We start from the raw sequence: 20,025 nt of genomic DNA, 5'->3' as shown, positions 1-20,025 counted from the left end.
GGGTCCCTAGCCGGTGATCCGCGCGCCAGGCCCGGCGGCCTCCTCCCTGCTCAAGACATCCGCGCCCAGGGCTGCTCCGCAAAGACTGCGGTCGCCGCGCCTTTGCGCTCAGCTGTCAGCCGCAAACGGGTGGCCCTGATCATCGCGACTCGCCGGAGGGTCAAAGCTCAAGTTTAGGGTCCTAGGAAAAAGCAACTGGGGACCTCGCAGAGCAGACTAGAACTAGGTGGAATACCTACTAGTCAGGGGTACGGTAGTCGGAATGCGTCCCGCGGAGCTCAACCTTGTGGCTGAGACACCTTGCACCCATCTCTTCCCAAGGTCCTACATGAAGTCCAAGTGCAACACGCACCCACACTCTACACACAGTCTCCAAGCCCCAGAAGCTCCAACTAGGATGGGAATTTATCTAGGGAGCACCTCCCCATGCCCAGACTCTCCGTGGGTCTCTCAGTTCTCTCACCCTGTGGGTGCTCAGGAGCCGAACACCACGGAGAGGGCGGAGGGCGGCGCTCACGGGCTACCCCAGGTGCCAGCGAGAGGGGACTGAGCGAGCATCTCGGCGACCTCGCTCTGGCCAGGGACTTGCAAGAACTTGGACCGTGGGAGGAAGCGGGCAGGGCCGGGTGTATGTGTCTGGAAGGCCGCGCGTTCCTGGGTTTGGAGGTCTTGGGCGCGCAAGGTATTATCAGCATCCTCTTGCCTTTAAGCAAGTTTGGCAACTTGGGGCAAGTTCCCGCGCGGCAGCTGTCCGGAGTGGTTTTGTCCGTGGCCCAAGAAGGTGCGCCTCACAGCGTGCCCCCCGGGTCACCGCCACCGCCACCACCACCACCACCATTGGCACCGCGAAACCAGAAGGACAAGGGCGCCTCCCCCTCTAGACAGAGCTGCCGATTCCCCGCGGGTGGCGAGACGCGGCGTTCCTCGGTTTGCACCTTCTCTGTCTAGTGCTGCAGTCTCTCACTCTGTGTAAATTTCATCTGTTGAGTGTATTTAACTAAAAAGGGTAATTACTTTAGATAAAAATCCTTTACTGCCTAGTGGGAACCTTGGCGGAGATGATGCCTAATGAGATTTTTTGCTTTTGTCTGTTTAGAGTAAAATTAGAGATGTTAACTCCGATAACGGTTTTCTCAGATCATTAAAATGTAACATGTAGGAAAGGCATGTCGAGCTGCGAAGGCTCTGGCTGACATGAAAGAAGCTGAGCGTGAAAGGCTGCCACTCCTCTGGTGGAGAGGGCTATTTCAGTAAGGCAGCGGGCGTCTCCCTTAAAATGTGAGACCGCCCCACCCTGGTTCTCCACCAGCTCGCGAGTAAACGGCATTTTTCATTCTTGCAGGTAATAATAAACGTGAGTCAAAATGACATCTTGTTAGAATTAGTCTTTAGTCTGTAAGAGAGATTGCTAAATTACAATGTTGCATTCAAACTGCTCCAGTGAAAGGTCTGTCAGCCTTCCATTATAAATTCAGTTTTTCTGGAGTTTATAGTTTCACCGCAAAACTTTGAGTGGCTGTGATGTTTTTCCCTCCTGTACTTTGGTCTAAAAAAATGCGTTAATTTCCAAGTTCCGTTCTATTTGCTCTTTCTGAAACTTGAATATCATTCAAGTGGGGTGGGGGACCAGAAATGGAATAGACAATCATGGAACAAATTACTTTGATTAGTATTTTCATTTTGAATTTTGGAAAGCTTCAGGTTTGCCATTTGATGATCATAAATTATCAATAAATTCCTCTGATGTCTGTCTTTCTGCAGGTGGATTGGAGTGTCAGTTTGTAATGTAGATTCCAGGATTACATGGAAAGATACATTTTCCTCATGTGTGTATCTGAACTGATAACCAAATTTTGAACACCTCTATATTATTTTATTTTTCAGTCCTTTGTATGTTGCATGTCAGCATCTGTTGTAGGGAAGAAGGGGTGAAGCAGAAGGGAAGAGGGAATGGAGATCCCCTAATTCACTCTTACTATTACCAATGCCTGGGAGGAAGCCATTTATTCTCCTTCTGTTGAATTATGCCCTTTGACTTAGTATCTTCAGGCAATTCCCTTCCAGTCACTCACCTCTGGCTGCTATGTGAGGAGCTTAATTATTTGCAAACTGCCTTGAAATCCCTGGATGAAAGGCACTGAATAAGTGCAAAGTATTGTTATTCAGATATGGAATTTAATGATCCATTACAGTTCATCAGGAAAATGCACTTTGCAGTGATGGTAGAAAACATTTCCACCTGATAGAGGGTAATAATAACTGCTTAAAAGTAGGTTCAGATTACAGATGAGACAATTAACTCTGGCCATGTGCTCTTCAATTTGTTGCAATTCATTTTGTGATCAAAGTGAGTCACAGAGAGCCAGATGGTGAGGTTCATGTTCAAATCTCTCCTAGGCCAGCCCTTCACTTCTGGGCCCACTGTCTACCCAGCCAAGAGGACTTGGTTATTCATTAGCACTTGTGAGCTGTGCCTCAGAATTTGTAATCGAGGCCCCTGTGATGCCAACAAAAGGGCTCAGGCCAATCTGTATTGTTGGGAGCAGTTTAATTTTACTTGGATTAAGTCTCACTTGGTGTCTCTGGTGTGGATCCAGCTTTAACAAGGAAGAGAGGGCCTAGTGGCTCTCACGCTTTGCTGTGTGCTGCTACACTGAGCTAGGCTTTGAACCTCAGATTTCAGGGGCTAGTGTCTGGCATATTGAAAATACTGGCTTGATTGTTGAATGAATGGGAGAATACTTAGGTAAACAAACACCTTGCTGTTTGTCTAGGGGCCCAAGGGGCAGGACTGGCTTCATGGCGACAGAATTGTGCAGTTGCACATGGCCCCTCCTCTCTTCCCTCAGAAGGATTTCACACCTGGTTTTATGTTCTGCTGTTATCTTTTTGAAATCCTTAATAATTCCTGAACAAGGGACCTCTCATTTCCATTTTCATTGAACCCTACAAATTATGTGCCTTGTTCTGGTGAGGAGAGGGCGTATTGTGGAGTGGCAGACAACCACTGCTCAACCTCACTCGTTGTTGTCTACTGTTGCCAGGCAGGAATTGATGGCAGTGCTGGCTTTGTGCTGTCATATCACTTGATTTTTCCAAGGGAATTTGGATATCTGGATTTTTATGTGGAATTTCCTATTTAAAAATATTGGCTCAAATTTTTATAAACATTGGTTGAGAATGTATGTAAAAATTAGCATTGTCCTGAAGATGGCCTGTCTTCTACCACTTAACAGACTAAAACATATGATTGTTTAATATTTCTATAGTTAGTTATTTTCTAAAGGCCTGACACAAAGTGGATGATTTTTGGGTGTGTACCAACTGAATCATTACAAGTATCAGGAAAATTGAAATACGTAAGAAAAGCAAAACTCCAAATCAACACTAAGTCTCACTCAGGTATTAATACTGTCCATTAAAAAGGAGAATTCAACATGAAAAGCCAAATAATTCCACAGGCACAGTGTTATCCTCTGCAGGTAAATAATTCATTGCTTTTGAATCACTTACCTTCTATTTATCTGTTATCCACCAGATGGGTATAACTTGGACCGTTTAATGCCTGAGGACTTCCATGGGAATTTGATCTTGAAGAACATTCACTAAAACAATATATTTGTTTTGTTGAATGCTTACATGTGCCATACAATGATAACTACTTTACATGGGTACTTTACATACGTATGAGATATATGACTACTTTACATATCTCATCGAGTCCTCAGCACAACTCTGTGAAGTAGGCATTGTGCCCATTCTACAGCATCGGAAGGTTCTAATCAGAACTTCATCTGAGTAAGTGTGTATTTTCTTGGATGTGTACAAATTATTTCCCCATCCTGTATACACAGTCCAGCATGGAGTCACTGACTGGTTAGTTCTATGTCACATACAGAGAACATGGTCTCTATCCTCTCATACATGGAACAGAGAACGATACTGGACATCACATTTGTCAATCTCTGCACTTTAGACAACAGACTGAACCTTTGTCTCCTGTTCCTCTCCTTTCCCTGTCTGGATATTGAAGAAGCCTCATTGACATATGACCCTCCCAGAGACACTCAAAGTTCAGAAGTTGAGGCTGGTTGCGAAAATTGTAATTTATTTGGTAAAGCAGATAAGAAACTTTTGGCAGAGCCCCAGTTATGTTGGGGAAAGCAGCAGCCACACCCTGGGAATGAGGGAAAAGAGCTCTGTATTGTTAATGACGATGTATGACCTATTGCTATCCCATCTTTAAATTCTACATGAATATTTACAATTTGTTCACGTCTAAATTAAAACCTGCCATGGACTAAACATTTTGTAAATTCAGTAAAATATAACTCATCCTTTTTTTTTTTTTTTTTGGTCTGGAACATTTAATAGAACAGGAGCTGAATGTGTCAATTCAAAATTTCCCTGTTGAGTTTTCCTCTTTTTTCCTATTTATTAATTTCAAATGTCATTCTACTTAAAACTGAAACTTAATCTTAATATCAGCATGCTATTCAACTTCCTTAAACCAGAACATATCTTCAGAATCTTACCACAATGTCCTTTTTCAAGGGCCATTTCATTTTTAAAGAATATGTAAATTGAGCCTCCTCCTGCTAGTGGCTCTACTTCAAAAATCAAGCAGGAATTTCACCTTTGTTTTTTCCTTGAGCTGTTTTTTCCCCCAAGTAATCAGTATCTACAACCTGAAAGCATTTCATGTACTAGTTCATTCTAGTCATTGGAATTACAGCCCAAATGCCTCCCCATCGTCCCTGTGACTTCATAATCACAGCTTCTCCATCGTATTCCTCTGGTTAGCTTCTCCTTTGTTCCTTAGCCTGATAATGAATTGTCCTTTCGTTCTGAGATGTGTCATTTTCCTCCCTGACCTTCTTGTCCTCTTCCTGAGAGCTAGCTGTAGGACAGGCTGCAGCAGATGTGAAGGAGAGCTGGCTCTTGGCTTCCAGCTCCCTCCTGTCCTGTGTCGTCTTTCATCTTTTTTTCCCAAGCAGTGAAATCCTCTACTTTCCAGTCCTTGCACTTCCATTCTTCTCTTCAGTTGTTCCTGAGCCTGTGGCTGGCATATGAACCAACTCTAACCCTTCAAAAGAAGGGTTTGGAGCTTCTAAGTTCCCAGTCACTCTAATCTTGCTTTCCTATCTCTTCTCTCTCCCATATCATTTCAAATGTCAGTCTCAGGCAGATGTCTCAGGAGTTTCCACAGGTCTAGCCCACTTTGGGAGACTCTAATGTGGTGATTCAAATTCCACAAGCAGGGGAAAAAAATGTGCATGGTCAGCAATTTTCCTTAGTATCCCCCATATCCATAGATTCTTGGAACTTTTTTTCTTCCCAGACTGTATTCATCTAAGCAACAGGAATTTGAAGATATTACCAAATGGACCAAGTGTCCAGAAATGCTGTTCTTTAGAGGCAGATCCTCATTCACTCCTTCAGTAGTGGTACTTAGTATCTCTTTTGTAGCAGATTATCATGGTGCTAGTGGGGAACAAAGCCAGTCCTGGCCACTGCCCTTATGAAGCCCCCATCTAATAGAAAGGATGACATTAACCAGTTAGTTGCAGATAATTCATTAAACTTCTGTGAAGGAAAACTATTCTATGTAACACGGTACAATTTGGGGAGGGGTTTTTTGACCTGGTCAGGTGGTGGGGATTCCTCCCACCCCCACCAACCAGGAGGAATTGTGCAATGAGCTTCAGTGAGGGTCAGTTGGAAATTTGAGGCTTGCTTTTTCCTCCAACCTCATAATCCTATTAATTCACTACTCGCTTTGGCCCTTTGGAGTATTGCACAAACCATGATATAACCCCTGGGGCCATTTTGGCAAATAATGATTTCTGTATACAGAGTCCAAAATTGATTTTTTTTTACCTGTGTCTCTGGAGTCTGATAAAAACAGAATTGCTAATTGCCAAAAGTACTGTTTATTTCCATTCTTGAAAAAAAAAATACTAGTTAACATTTCTTACTTTGAATATATTTAGGGTAATTTTGACAATTTTTGAAGGATCAGAAGCTACACGGACACTCCCTTCAAAATGTCTGTGTGTATGAGACCTAGACAAATACCTTGAGTGAAAATGTGAGTCAGACTTCTATCTAAAGTGCTTCACTTATCACAGAGCAGGAGGGGTCTCCATCCTCTGCAGATCAAGGATGATTATTTAGACTGTTTTTTGGAAGCACAGTTTAGGAGTGTTGACAGTATCTATTTAAAACAAATTGGCTATATTGTACGCTAAAACTCCTCTATTTTCTTTTTCTTTGATGATAGCTAACCTGCATTAAGCGCTTCCTATGTATGTTGCTCATGTTAAGTTACTTTTTTCCCCATAACAACCCAGAACTGCATATGATCTTTAGCAGTGAGAGCATGGATATCACCCAGCTAATGAGAGCAAGCTTTGATTGGACATTGGATGTATGATGCTAGAGCTGTATTCTTAACTCCCAGGCTCTGCCTCCACTTTGCTGTCCTTATTCATTTGAATTTGGAACCCTCTCTAGCAGGTCCCAAAAGTGGAAATATAGGCTAACTTATTCTGAAATATTGGACATTTTGTTGACATCTATTTGAAAGATAAGATTGAAAAATAATTTCTGAGGGAACATGAGTGAATATATTTCTTGTCATTCACAGGACTAACTTTCTAATAATTACATTCCTCAGATCTTGTCCATTTAGAGATTATGAAGTAAAAGTGATGGCTTGGAAAAGCAAAAAATGAATTAGGCATAGAACATGAATTCCATGGCCTGTCCCCATGGTTTTATCTATAGCTTAAGAGAAAAAGCAAAAAACAGAATAACACCAAAAGAAAAACCCCACTGCCAACAACAAAACTATTCTAGTAGATATTCTACTCTGGAGGAAGAATTTCATTTAGAATCAATCCCATTAGAGCTCCTAATTGGAAATATTAGCTACCAGTAACAGATAAAAGCAGGTAACCTTTGTTCTCATTCTAGTCAATTTCAGAAAGAGATTATCTTGCCAGATTATTATGTTGCAACTCTCACCTGAAGATTTGCATGGTTTTAAAGGACTCAGCCAGGCAGCCAGTTTGGCAGTGTCCGCTGATTACCTTGGGTTTGCAGGGTCACTGTTTAGAATGCTGACTCAGCTCAGCTGTGCCTGGGCTGGACACCACATTGTCATCTTGAGTCAAGAGGCATTATTTCTGAGACCTGCTTGAACATTAAGCACATGTTTGAAGCTTAGTTTGGGAGATGATCAAGTGTATGAATGTACTGTGCTTATTTTTCAGCATTTAGTTCAAATTTTGGAGGTGGCTAAATGGGGAGATGCTTAGTGTGTCAGTGTTGGAGGTTTTAAGTGATTAAAAAATCAAGCAGATGAGTGCATAAAGATTTCTATGCAAACAATGATGAGCTTAAATTAAAGCTGCTGATTTAGTGTGAGAATTACTTGCATTGATTTGTAGAATATCTATATGGGTTCAAGATTCCATATTATGCAAATGAATAAGCCCTGAAGAGTCAAAGTGAAAAAAAAAAAAAAGAAAATTAACTGTGAAATATTTTATTACCCATTCAGCAAGAGGAAAATGTAGACATTCTTTGAGTTAACCCTTACTTTTCAACATTTCCCCTCCAGGAAAGATCAGCAGGAATGATGGATCTTGTCTTAACTGTAAAGGAGGTAGGCAAGTTTGCCATCAGTTCCTCAAGGTCCTCTTTCTGTCCTTACTTCTTTGCATTGTACTCTGCTGTCTTTTAGCTGCCCAGTGCTCTCAACTAGTTTCTGTCTTTCCTTCCCAAAACCAATCTCAGAAAAGGATATTGCAAATATAATTTTACTAGAATATAAGTATCCGAGTGTACCTTGTGCATTACTTTTCTGAGGCATCAGCATATTAATAACAGATAAAGCCCAAGAATTAAAACCCTGAAGATAGGAATGTAGAATTTCATACCCTGGAGAACATTTTTGAATGAAGAGATGGTTCTTTATAAGCTAAGCCTGGATGGAGAATATAGACAAGCAGAGTAGAGCATAGAAACCACAGTGATACTAAAAATATAAAGGGCAGATGATTCTTAATAATACATTTGTCAGTTAGCATCACCTTCCTCCTGCCAGATACTAGATTTGAGCACATAAACCTAATGTAGCAAGATGGTGTGTTATGTGACATTTAAACAAAACTTCAGGGAAAAGCTACTTGATCTATGATTAGAGATTTTTTGTCAGTCACTGGCAATGACCCCAGAATTCTCTACGATCCTCGAATACTGAATCTTTGAAGGGTGAATAAAAAACAGTGAATCTGATATCACCTACCTCCCCGCACCAGTTGTACCAGTTTCATTGATAAAAATTGAATTGATTTTATTTCAATATTGGTGTGCCCCATACTGTTAACATGGTGGTGACACTTGGAGGTTTGGAGAGACTGGTTGATAATGGAACTATACTTATTTTGGAGAAAGTTTTTGCCAGGTTAACACCCAAACGTGAAGAATCAGATGCCAGTTACACCACCCCGCCACACTCCTCCAGCAACCATGCTATGTTGGGTTGATGGCGCCATCTAGTGGCAATATATAGAACTATTCGCTGGACTTCGCTCATTCTGTGGGTCTGTTCTTGAAGTGAGGTGAAGTCCTCTTTCTTTGGAAGGGCCCTGTCAGTGGGGTACCACTCTCTAGTTCCAATTTTTCCTGTCTTCACAATTAAATATGCCTTGTGTATTCCTTTCTCTCAGCCTCCCTTTTTTCCTGCCCCCTTTTCTCCAGTTACCCTTTTTTGTAACTCTCCTTTTTTCTCTTCCAGCTTCTTTAAAAAAAATTTTTTTTAGTTGTAGATGGCCACAATACCTTTATTTTATTTTATTATTTATTTATTTATATTTTATGTGGTACTCAGGATCGAACCCAGTGTCTCACAGGTTAGGCAAGTACTCTGCCACTGAGCTACAACCATAGCCCTCTCTTCCAACTCTTGATCACTTTTTTTTTTTTGAAGCAAACAAAAAATCAGTACCTAGAAGTGATAAATATAAAGAACTTTTTAATGCTGCTTTATGCCAAAATAAGAGCATACTATGCATTTTAAAGTGAAATTAGCTGGGCATGGTACTGCATGCTTATAATCCCAGCTATTTGAAAGGTTGAGCGTAGTTCAAGACTAGCCTGGGCAACTTAGTGAGACCTTGACTCAAAATAAAACGGAGTGGGAATGTAGCTTACTAGTGGAGTACTCCTGGGTTTGATCCTTAGCACTATCTCCCCCACAAAAAAAGTGAAGTTAACCACTTTTTAAAAATACTGAAGATCCAGACTGAATCTAAAGGCACAGTTCCAAAGTCTCCCTTAGAAGGCATGCCCCTCATTTTCTGCTAATTAGACATTTCTTCAAAACACGTTCAAGAGAGTTTGCCTTTCATTGGTTTTGAAACTATTGTTATAGTATTATCTTCTACTTTTTAAGTTTAACCTTTGACTCATATTTTAAATTGGAGACATTTTCATGAACTCTCCTGGGTCACTGTCTCATCAGCATGGCACTGTTTCTGTGGAAAAATGTGTTCTGAGTTCCAGACAACCAGTTCCCCTGTGGCTTTTTGGGTCTTGTATTAAGGGATCGAACAGAGATGAAAGATACATACGTAGGATGAAGTGTGGTGAGCGATCACGGTGCAACATTTGTGGGACCCGAATGAGTGTACAGGTTGAAATCTCCCACATTAGACAATGAATTTTAAATTTCCACTTATGTTAAGCATCTTGATATTGTGGGTTTGAAAGTAAGTCCCTTCTGAAAAACAGGAACTGTGCTTGTCTGTTACCAGTTTTTGTGGTCGATATGGCAACTGTTTTGATTTTTCAGAAGGGAGAAAAAGCAGTTAAATCTAGTTAAAATTAAAGCCAGTTAAAATTAACGGACTCGTGAGATTTTGAATGCAGCTGTTCCATACATCGAAACAGGAGAGTTGTTTGTTTATTACCACTATTAATTATTATTAGTTGTTAACTTCTTTTTGAATTGTGGCATACATTACTTGTACTTTTGGTCTAGACTTGGAAAATAGGAATTGCAAGGGTAGAGAGATTTCTGTTTGGTAATTTGCATGTACCCTGTTTTTGTTTTTGCTGGGTAGGTGTGTGCACCTTATGTATGCAAGAGTAATTTAGCATGTCAGCAGTTTCCTACAGAAGCACCTGCTGACTCATGTAGCCGTTGCGGTGCTCAGCTGGCCGCTGGGTAAAATGCCCCCAGTGCCAGCGTGCCCTTGAGAGCACAGGGCTGGCTGGCTGCAGAGGGGCTATTTGCAGATCTGTGGTCATTGCTAAGTTGGGTGCCCTTCTTCCTGCAGCCAAACAGCTTTCTGGTTGCAGGACAGAAAACTGGGCAAGTTTCTGCCTTTGTAGGAACTGTGTGAAGAATTGCAGCATTTCTAAAAGTGCTTGGGGGGGGTGGTGGTGGGAGAACGACTCTCACTTCATTTTGTTTTCTGGGAATCTTTACGGGGAGAGAGGTTGACAAAAAGGGAAAGGAAATGTACTGTTATTTCCTACTTAGCAGCAGGACTTTCCATAAACCTTTAACTCAGGCTTTCTTGGTGTAACTGAAACTTGACCCACTTCTCCTTCTGTGGGAAGGAGTGTGCCCTGAGTGGGGAGTGGGCAGGGAGTGGGAGTGACTAGCCTGAAGTTCCCAAGTGATGACAGTTTTTGTTTGCATCAGTTACATGTTGTTGAGGTTAAAACAAAAACAAAAGCAAAAACAAAAGCACCTGACCTGAGATCATTTAAAAGGTAGCGGTGTGTTTTCTGAGCTGGTTTCACTGTTTGCTTTCAGAGTTCAGTTGTGCTTATTTTCATCGGAAAGTGTGAAATGTTGCTTTTCTGAGGTTTCTACATAAACTTCCTTTTGTAGATACAAGTTGATCAGATCACCCTAAACTCTCTTGAGAAGGATGATTAAAGTAAGCTTGGCTAAGGAAAGGAAAGCTTTGCACATGCTGAAGAGTTCTCCTTTTTTTTTTTTTTTGTAGCTTTGCTAAGCATTCTGAAGCAGCTTTGACCAATAATAAAGAACAAGCCGTGGTGACTGTGTGTAACATGATGTTGATGGAAGTTCTTGGTTTCCGCTGATACAAATGACTCATCAGTATCAATAGAATTGTGACTTCTAATAATAACACAGTGCAAGACCTTCAAAACATGTGGTTTTAGCCCTGGCTCTCAGTGAAAGGTTGGAAAATATTAGTTTGAGCTTTTTTCTTTTTTTTCCCTGATCTTTTAATTTCACCCAAGTTGTAAAGCTGCTTTTTATTTTATTTTTTTTGGAAGGTGTGATGATGATCCTATTGTTTTTTTCATCTTACTGTTTTTAGTTTCATTATGATCAAGGAGCCAAACCCAGATCATTTCATCATTTAGAAATCTGTGCACTAAGCATCTCCTGCCAGGGCTGTGTTTTGAGGGAAATGTGGCTGAAAATTGAATCCTCCCAGAAGGCAGAAAGGGAGAAGCTGGTACAGACTCCATGGCCCACGGCTGCCTGCCTCCTACACAGCGCCCACTGTGGAGGGCTGTGGTATTGCTGAGCACTACTGCCATGTGAGTCATTGCGGGAGGGTTCCAAGAGGCCAATCAACAGAAAACTGGAGTCAGAGGAAACAGTGGGGTGAAGAGGAGCAGCAGTCACAGGAAGATGTGTGCTGTCGCATTTCCATTCCAAGCGGCTGCCCTCAGCATCACAAGGAGTTCAGATGCATGGTCACACTCTGCCGCCTGTTGACATCTATACCAGGAATGTCTTGTTTTTAGTTTAGCTTTGGTTTGTTTTTCTGAAGGTTAGCCAGATCATCAGAGATGACCATCACAGGTAGTCTTGTCCAGGAACCTTTATTTTTTACATTCTGTAGTTGAAGCAACTGAATTTCTAGCCTATAATAAGAATGGCATGCATAATTACATTTATAAGGTTCTCCCCCACCTCCCGCCTTCCAAACACTTCATCTTGAAAATGCTTCCATTGTTTGTCATTTGCTTCCTAGCTGCTAGAACCATGGGCATTTGCACCTTGCTTTCTTGATAGGGGAAATAAACCCTTCCTAGGGAAGCTCACAATTAGAATTTCGTCAGTTGGAACTTTGTGTTCACCTTGCCTCTTCCACACTTCATCTTCAATGTTTATTTGATTTATGCCTCCGGTCATCTTCTTAGCATTTTGGATTTTTAATATATATACCACCTGCTATTCTTTTTATCTTTTAGTGTCAGTATTTAGAAGTGCCAGGCAGTAAAAGGGTCCTCAGTAAATAACTGAATGAAAGTATAGACAAACTCATTGACTCTGCTGCTTTAAAACCCCTCTGTAACTTCTTATTGCCCAGAAAAAAAGTTGAGACTCCTCAGGATGACATTTCAAACTCCTCATAATCTGTTCCTATCTTACAGTTTTAGGTATGTTTTTGCACAGTTTCCTAAATATATGAGTTATATTTTGACTCTGAAGTTCTTTTAATTTATTGTGAAATTACTTCTTGAACAGATCAATAATAATGTACTGAGAGCTTAGGCCTTGCTCTTTGTAGAGAACTCTGTTAGGCACAGAGCACAGTGTAGAACCATGATACTGGCATAAATTGTGGTCCCTCTCTGGAGACAAGTTGTGAATTCATCTTGGTAATCACACGAAGCATTCAAATACACTACACAGCAATAGTGATCAAGGGCCAGAATGGATAATTTGGGGATTGAATGTCCCTGAGTTCAACCCCCAGTGTCCTCCCTGCCCATAAAAAAGATGCTTAAGCCAAGTGCCATGGTGCATACTTGTAATCTCAGTGACTCAGGAGACTGAGCCAGGAGGATCACAAGTTCAAAGCCAGCCTCAGCAAAAATGCGGTGCTAAGCAACTTAATAAGGCCCTGTCTCTAAATAAAATACAAAACAGAGATGGGGATGTGGTTCAGTGGTTGAGTACCTCTGAGTTCAATCCCTGGTACCTCCCCCATCCTCCCAAAAAAGAAAAAAAAAATGTTCAATCTTAATAATTAAAGACACATAAATTAAAATTGTAATAACATACCATTACACACAGTCTGGATTGGCAGACATTTAAAATCTGACAGTATCATGTGTTGGCGAGGATATAAATGAATGGGAGTTCTTGGATATAGTTGATAGAAATTAAACTTGGCAAAATTACATTGAAAAACATCTTGTTATTGCCCAACCAAATTCAATCTGCAAATAACTTACAACCCAGCAATCTTACTCTTAGGCATACATCTAAGGATCACTTACCTACATGCTTTAAGAAACACAGACAAAAATGTTTAAAGAAGGTTATTCACAAAAAGCTAAAATTGGGGAAAAAACTCAAATTCCCATCAACATTGTATTGAATTTTGCTATATTTTGCTACATTGATGCACCCGGATACTATTAAGACTGAAAAGTGAGCTAATAAAACTATATGTAGGAGGGTGTGAAGAGGCAACATTTCTGGGTGCTTAAGAGAAAGGATTTTTTGTGGGTTCAAATTTTGGTTCTGCCACTTACTGTATGACCATGGGCAAATTTCTTGACTTCAGTTTCCTCGTCTGTGTATCAGGGGAATTGATAGTGACTATCTGAGAGGGTTGTCAGGAGAATTGAATAGAGTGTATGCTTAGGAAAATGGCCAGCATGAAATACATTCTGTGTGTTTGTTAAACTAATAAAAAATGCATTAAAATGGGAGAATCCTATCATAATGTCAAATGAAAAAAGCAAGACAGAAGAATATATAGCCTGATTCTAATCATTCAAAGTTCAAAATGAGCATGCAAAACTAAGTATATTGTTTAGCAACACCTACATAGGTAGTAAAACCACACAGGAAATTAAGGATCAATTGTCTAGAAAATATCAGTTAAGGGTTACCCCTGGGGGCGATGGAAGGACAGGATGGAGGGACAGGAAGGAGCTGGCTGGGGACTTCCAAAGAACTGACCTATTTTACTTCCCTACCTGGATAGTGGTCCCAAGGATGTTACTTTTTAATAGTTATTTTTAAGAGTGTCTTTGTTTTTTGTTTACATGTGACCTGTTAAATATTTAGAAAGATTTGTGTGAATCATTATTTTCTGAAAATATTTCTGATTTGATCTGTTAATTTAAAATTAGCTGAGAGAATACCAGGCCCAAAGCAGCAAGATGATATTAAACAAAAACAACGGTAGATTTTTCACATTTGGATTGAAAAACTGAAATTGTTCAGGTACAGAACTGGGAATGCCCACCAGAAGCTAGTTCTTCCACAGCATTTTGAGCCCACAGCACAGCCTGGATTTCACCTAAGGTGACACCTCCATAAAGCCGCATTAAGATAGCTGTCCTGTCCCAATCTGGGAATGTTAAGTGTCCTGCCCAGCTGTTCTCAGCTCTGGTTGTCTGGAGCTTCTTGGAAATGCAGCCCCACCCCACACCTACTGAACCAGAGCCTTCATTTCATCAAGTCCCCATGAGGACGCACCTACATGAATAAATTTGAGAGGCACTGGGCTAAATGTTTCTAAGAACCTTCATAGTTCTTAAGATTTAGTGATTTTATTTATCAAAATGCATACTGCACTGAAAATTATCAGTTTATATGGTGATATTAATTTAAAACACCTGGGTATATTATATGTACACAAAGCTAAATGAGTATTTGTTGCACAATTAGTTTTAAATATATTTATCCATTTCCCACAATGTAAAGATTAGATTGTTTATGTATTTGGCACATATTGGAGTTAAAATACGATACAACATTGTTATATTTTCTTTTTAGTATATAGGACTAGATACTTGCTTTGATATGTTTTGTTAATGCTTTCAATTTTTCTTCTATATTCATTAAAAATTTCAAAGTAGATTAGGATTTTGAGTACCTGTTAAGCATACTCCAAAAGATATTTAAATGATTTTTTAAAATCCCATAATACATTGATTTTATAGTTAACTTTTTTTTTTTATTACATATTCCATGTTTTGACCTTATGGGAACCTTTGAAGTCTGAATATCTTATAATAATTCTCTACAATACTGCTTATCTTTCAGATTTTAGATTTAGATCAGGAAAGTAAAATAATTTTTGTCTTTTCCCTACAAATGATAATGACTAACTTAAACTCATCTCTTTTTTATACCCTTAAATATTTTGCTAATTATCCTTTTAACTAATGAAGTTCAAGTGGAATCCATGATTCATTTAGTGGTTTCCCCTTCATGCAATTAGTCATTTGTTCTTTTGATGTCCATAGCAGAACCAATAATTAACATGATAGTCATAAAATTCAAAATAAAGAGGTTTCTCAAATGACTTAAAATCAGAGATAAAGTAGCTTCACCATATGTCAAAAGTGAGCGGAGAATACTTTTTTACGAATGGATGTTCTTTAAGGCTGTGTAAATATTTTTGGGATTTTTTTTGGTGTGTGTGTGTATATAGAACAAGAAATCATACTTTGACAGTTGGCTTAGATAATATTTGGTTTATGCATATCATCTGGACAAAGTAAAGTATGACAAAGGGCTTTTAAAAGTGGTTAAGTATTATAGACATTTTAATAACTTCTGTGCATTACACGTATGTGATAATTTTAGTTTAGCAAGGTTTCCTCTTCCTTTTATAGGACTGACTTTAGGAAAACTCTAAATTCTGCCTTAATGAAATGTTTTTTGGATTTTGATTGCTTCACCCATAAATAATTGTGAACAAGTATTATCACGCTTTATCATGTTCGTAATTGCCTGTGAGGCAGAAGGCTATGAGTTTTCTACCAGATATCATGTCTACTTTATTCATTCATTTATTCATTCTTGGTGGCTATATACTGTGGACTTCCTGTGGGCAAAGTTCTGGGCAGACATAAAATGAATTGCACAGTAGCAGCGTTCATGGAGTTTATAGTCTATGGCTACCTGGTTGACTGTGCTCCTGATCAAAGAATGTTGTAACTTATAAAAATTTATTTTTAGAAATCATGGCATTTTATCACTTCGAGATTATTAAATCATCATCTTAAATATTGGGTAGGTATGAGATTGAAGTTGAACTTAATGGTAATTAGAAGTATAATTGCTTGAAGTCTATTCTTCAGTTTTTAACAGCAAGATTTAGAAACATTACTACATATCCCCAAAGGGTTTATCAGAGCTTAGAATATTTTTCAGAATGATTTGAAATCATGTAATTTTAGTGTAGATTCTAGCCTGCACTCTCCAATATGATAGCTACTGGTCCCATGTGACTTTTTGCACTTGAAAGTGTGGCTAGTTCAAATTAAGTTGTGCTATAAGAAAGCTATAGTTCTCAAAATCTTGGAAATTCTCTCTTGTTAAGGTAATCTGTAGGTACAGAAAAGAATATATAGTAGTACAACCAAAGAAATGAAAAGCTGTGCTCCATTTGCGTACAATGAGTCAAAATGCATTCTGCTGTCATTTGTAACTACTTAGAACAAATAATCAAAAAATATATAAAGTATTTCCTTGATAATTTTATTACGTTAATTACATGTTGAAATGATAATATTTTGCATATGTAGGGTTAAATAAAAAATATTAAGATAAGTTTGGCCTATTTTCATTTTTTAAAATGTGGCTACTAGAAATTTAAATTAACATATGTGGCTCAACTTATATTTCTATTAAGCTCTGGTTTAGACTCTAAAGAGGAAAGAAGATCAGAGCTTAACAGCAAGTTTTAAAGAAGAGATGCCACTGACAGCATTTTCTTATGGAAAGGAAATATCCGGCTGCACCTTCGCCCTACTTTTAGAGATATTTGCTTCCCTGAATCCATAAAAATAGCATTGGCTAGCAAACACTTAATATCTACAACGAACAGGGCATTGAGGGAGGTTAAAGTAAATATTACACACGTCCCGTTCCTGTCTTTAGGAAAAAATATAGCCAGGGGAGGCGAGCTATGAGCACGTGACTTATCAAATCACAGTTTGACAGCCATCCAGAGCTCTGATCCAAGGCTGTTTCAGCAAACAGAGTCAAAAATGGGAAAAAAGTGCTTCAGAGGAAGGAAAGGTCCTGGTGGCCTAGAAGGGTGTCCCATAAGAGGATGGATTAATTGCACCCAGGAAAGTGGTTGGCATTTCAGTGTGTGGAGAAAGGGGTACAGCCAGGTAGGAAGTGAGTTAGAGCGGGAACTAGAATGGAAAGGTGCTGGGTGTGGTGGCCCATGCCTGTAATCCCAACAGCTCTGGAGGCTGAGCCAGGAGGATCCCAAGTTCAAAGCCAGCCTCAGCAAAGGCGAGGCGCTTAGCAACACAGTGAGACCCTGTCTATAGGGCTGGGGATGTGGCTCAGTGGTCGAGTGCCCCTAAATTCAATCTCTGGTACCCTACCCTATCCTCCCCCGCCAAAAAAAAAAAAAAAAAAAAGGAAGATGGGAAAGCACAAACCAAGAGAGGTTGGTGAGAAAAAGGCATGAGGGAACCAGAGGATTGAGAGTGAAAGGGATTCAAACTTTAACCTTTGACATCATCTTCTAATGTGCAGTAGGATGCTCTTTCAAAAATTCTGTTAATAAGATCTTCTGAATGTCCCAGATTCTAGATTGAGCAGGATGCTTTAACTTTGGATAGCATAAACATTGCATACCTTTGATTTTTAGGAAGTTTTTAAAATAGCAAAACTAGCAATGCTGGATTACCAATTAATTTATGATTTGACTTGTATAGAACCTTTAAAGAATTCTTGGATAAGTATAATGTCAGTATTATAGGCAATAGTGATAATCCTTTGTATGTCCTTCTTGTTTCATATGTCCTAAGTATTACGTCATTTGATCTTTGCTGTTGACTTCATTTGTAGAAATGGAAGCCAGAGATGCTAAGATTGAGTAATTAATGGCAAAATTTGGAATTCCAATCCAACTCTTGAGCTCCATTCTACTATGCTGAACTGCTTTAGTTTTCATACCTGTAAATCTACTTCTTGAGAAAAGAAGATAGTTTAATTATATTTAGCATTTTAATTGAACGAGAATATAGAGTGAATATGCATATCACATACATTTATTATACTGTGTGTTCACAAAGTAAACACACTGAGTAACCCACTCCCATGTTAAGACATAAAACATCATTAGCACCACAGAAATTCCCCAGGCTCCCTTCCAGTAACTGTCCCATCTATTGTAACCACTACTCTTATATTTAATATAAGCCTAGATTTGCTTTGCCTGTTTTTGAACTTTATATAAAGGAGTATATAGCACTGCTGTTTTGTATCTGACTTCTTTCATTCAGTCACGTTAGTGAAATTCATTCATATTGTTGTGTATAGTGGTTGCTTTTGGGTTTTCCATGTTGTATGGCACTTCATTGTGTGACCATACCCCGGCTCATCCATTTGTGCAAGTTCTAGTTTGGGGTCATCATGAACAGCACTACTGTTGAATATTGGAGAAAATATCTTTGGCCGAACACACACATGCATATATGTGGGAGTGGAATTACAAAACAGTGTGAAATTTTAAATTGTCCTGTAGAAGAGGCTGACATTTGACCTTGTGATACTCTTTTGAAGGAAAAAAGTAAAAAATCAAACTGTTGACCCCTCCAATATTATATCAATATAAATATAAAGTTGCCATTACAAAGGAGTCTAAGGCAGAGAATTTTACTCTCTTAACATATGTCTGAAAGGGAGGATGAAAAGGCAGTAATAAACTCCTTCATCTAGAAAGAGTTTGAAGAGGTTAACATACTGAAATATTGACTTTCATTATTGTCCAGGTTTCTCTTACAATTGTACCTTTTTCTCCAACAGAAGTACTAGCAGTTGATAATGAAGAATTAAGATGACATTATACCAGGGAATAGTAAAGGGTGGATACCTGGGGAGTGTATTTATTTACTAGGGACTAAAAAATGCAATGAAAATGGTAAATGGCAGGAAATTCCATTTTAAAATCCATAATGAACATTACAACTCTCAAAATTTTACAGAAATTTCCTCTCTAGCTTAGGGAAATCTACAGGTACTCGAACTTACATTCTTATAAAGAAAGCAATCACAGATGCTATAACCTCTTTTAAGAAAATAAATAAATAAACTTGGGACAGACATTGATCCAGAGGCCTCCCTTCTGAAGGAGATGTAGTTCTAGGGTTTGCCAACACAGAAGACTTCAGTGTCTATCCTTGAGGCTTATGGACATCCATGATAATCGTTTAATGATGTGCATCTTGTATTTAGACTCAGAAGGGTTGCTGAACTTAAGCAGGTTGAATAGAGGAGGAAATGCTCCACTTTTTTTGGTGCTCTGACTCAGAATGGCTATAGGTAAGTTGTATGGAAAGTGGGAATATATAGATAAATGCTCTCATAGTTTCTTTGGCCTATTTGGGGAAAAATTGTTGAGTTTATTAGTTGTGAATTAAAATTATTTTAGAGTAAAGAATATGACATTAACTTGGGACTGTGGCTCTTATAGACTATATGTTTTGTACATGCACTGCTGTAATAGAGATCTTTATGTTTATAGTGGGCCCCTCCTTATAATTTTCATGTTAGTGACCTCCAAACACTGAGTGTATTTTGGATTATGGGAAGACGTTTAAAAGCCCCATTTTTCTTTAATGCTCATCTATGATCTCTTTAGAATTTTAAGTTATGGTCAGCATTTAAACTTACTGATTTTTTTCTTCTTATTTTCCAAATTAAATATAAATGAGAGCATCCTGGAGAGGTGGAGGGGGAGACCAAACTATTTTCAAGTCATATTTGAAGAACAGGTGTGTTCTCGAAACAATTTACAGTGCAGGTGCATTTTAGTTTAGCTGCTTAAAATGGTGGTAGAATTATTTAAGTGGAACAAAACAAAGTTTTAGAAGTGGCTGGTAAACAGTTGTTCTTAATTTTTTTCCCCATTTTCTCTTGACTTATGAGATTTTATGTGAGTTTCTGAACCCCCCTCAAAGAACAATGCTCCAAATGTATGGGTTACATTCATTCATTCAATAAGATACAGCCTTTTTCAT

At 39.0% G+C, this 20,025-nt stretch overlaps 1 protein-coding gene across 1 annotated transcript in view; it reads left to right on the top strand.

Annotated features, from left to right (window-relative positions):
• The first annotated feature begins 6 nt into the window (after positions 1-6).
• The window catches only part of Bach2 (BTB domain and CNC homolog 2), a 343,819-nt gene continuing 323,800 nt past the window's right edge, over positions 7-20,025 (top strand). The window contains exon 1 of the mRNA XM_048809768.1: positions 7-682. Coding sequence (XP_048665725.1) covers positions 427-682 — 256 coding nt within the window. The 5' untranslated portion in view covers positions 7-426. The remainder of the gene's footprint in view (positions 683-20,025) is intronic.

The sequence above is a fragment of the Marmota marmota genome, unplaced genomic scaffold (genome assembly GCF_001458135.2).
Source record: "Marmota marmota marmota unplaced genomic scaffold, marMar, whole genome shotgun sequence".
Classification (NCBI taxonomy): Eukaryota; Metazoa; Chordata; class Mammalia; order Rodentia; family Sciuridae; genus Marmota; species Marmota marmota.
This window is presented reverse-complemented; position numbering and strand designations above follow the sequence as displayed.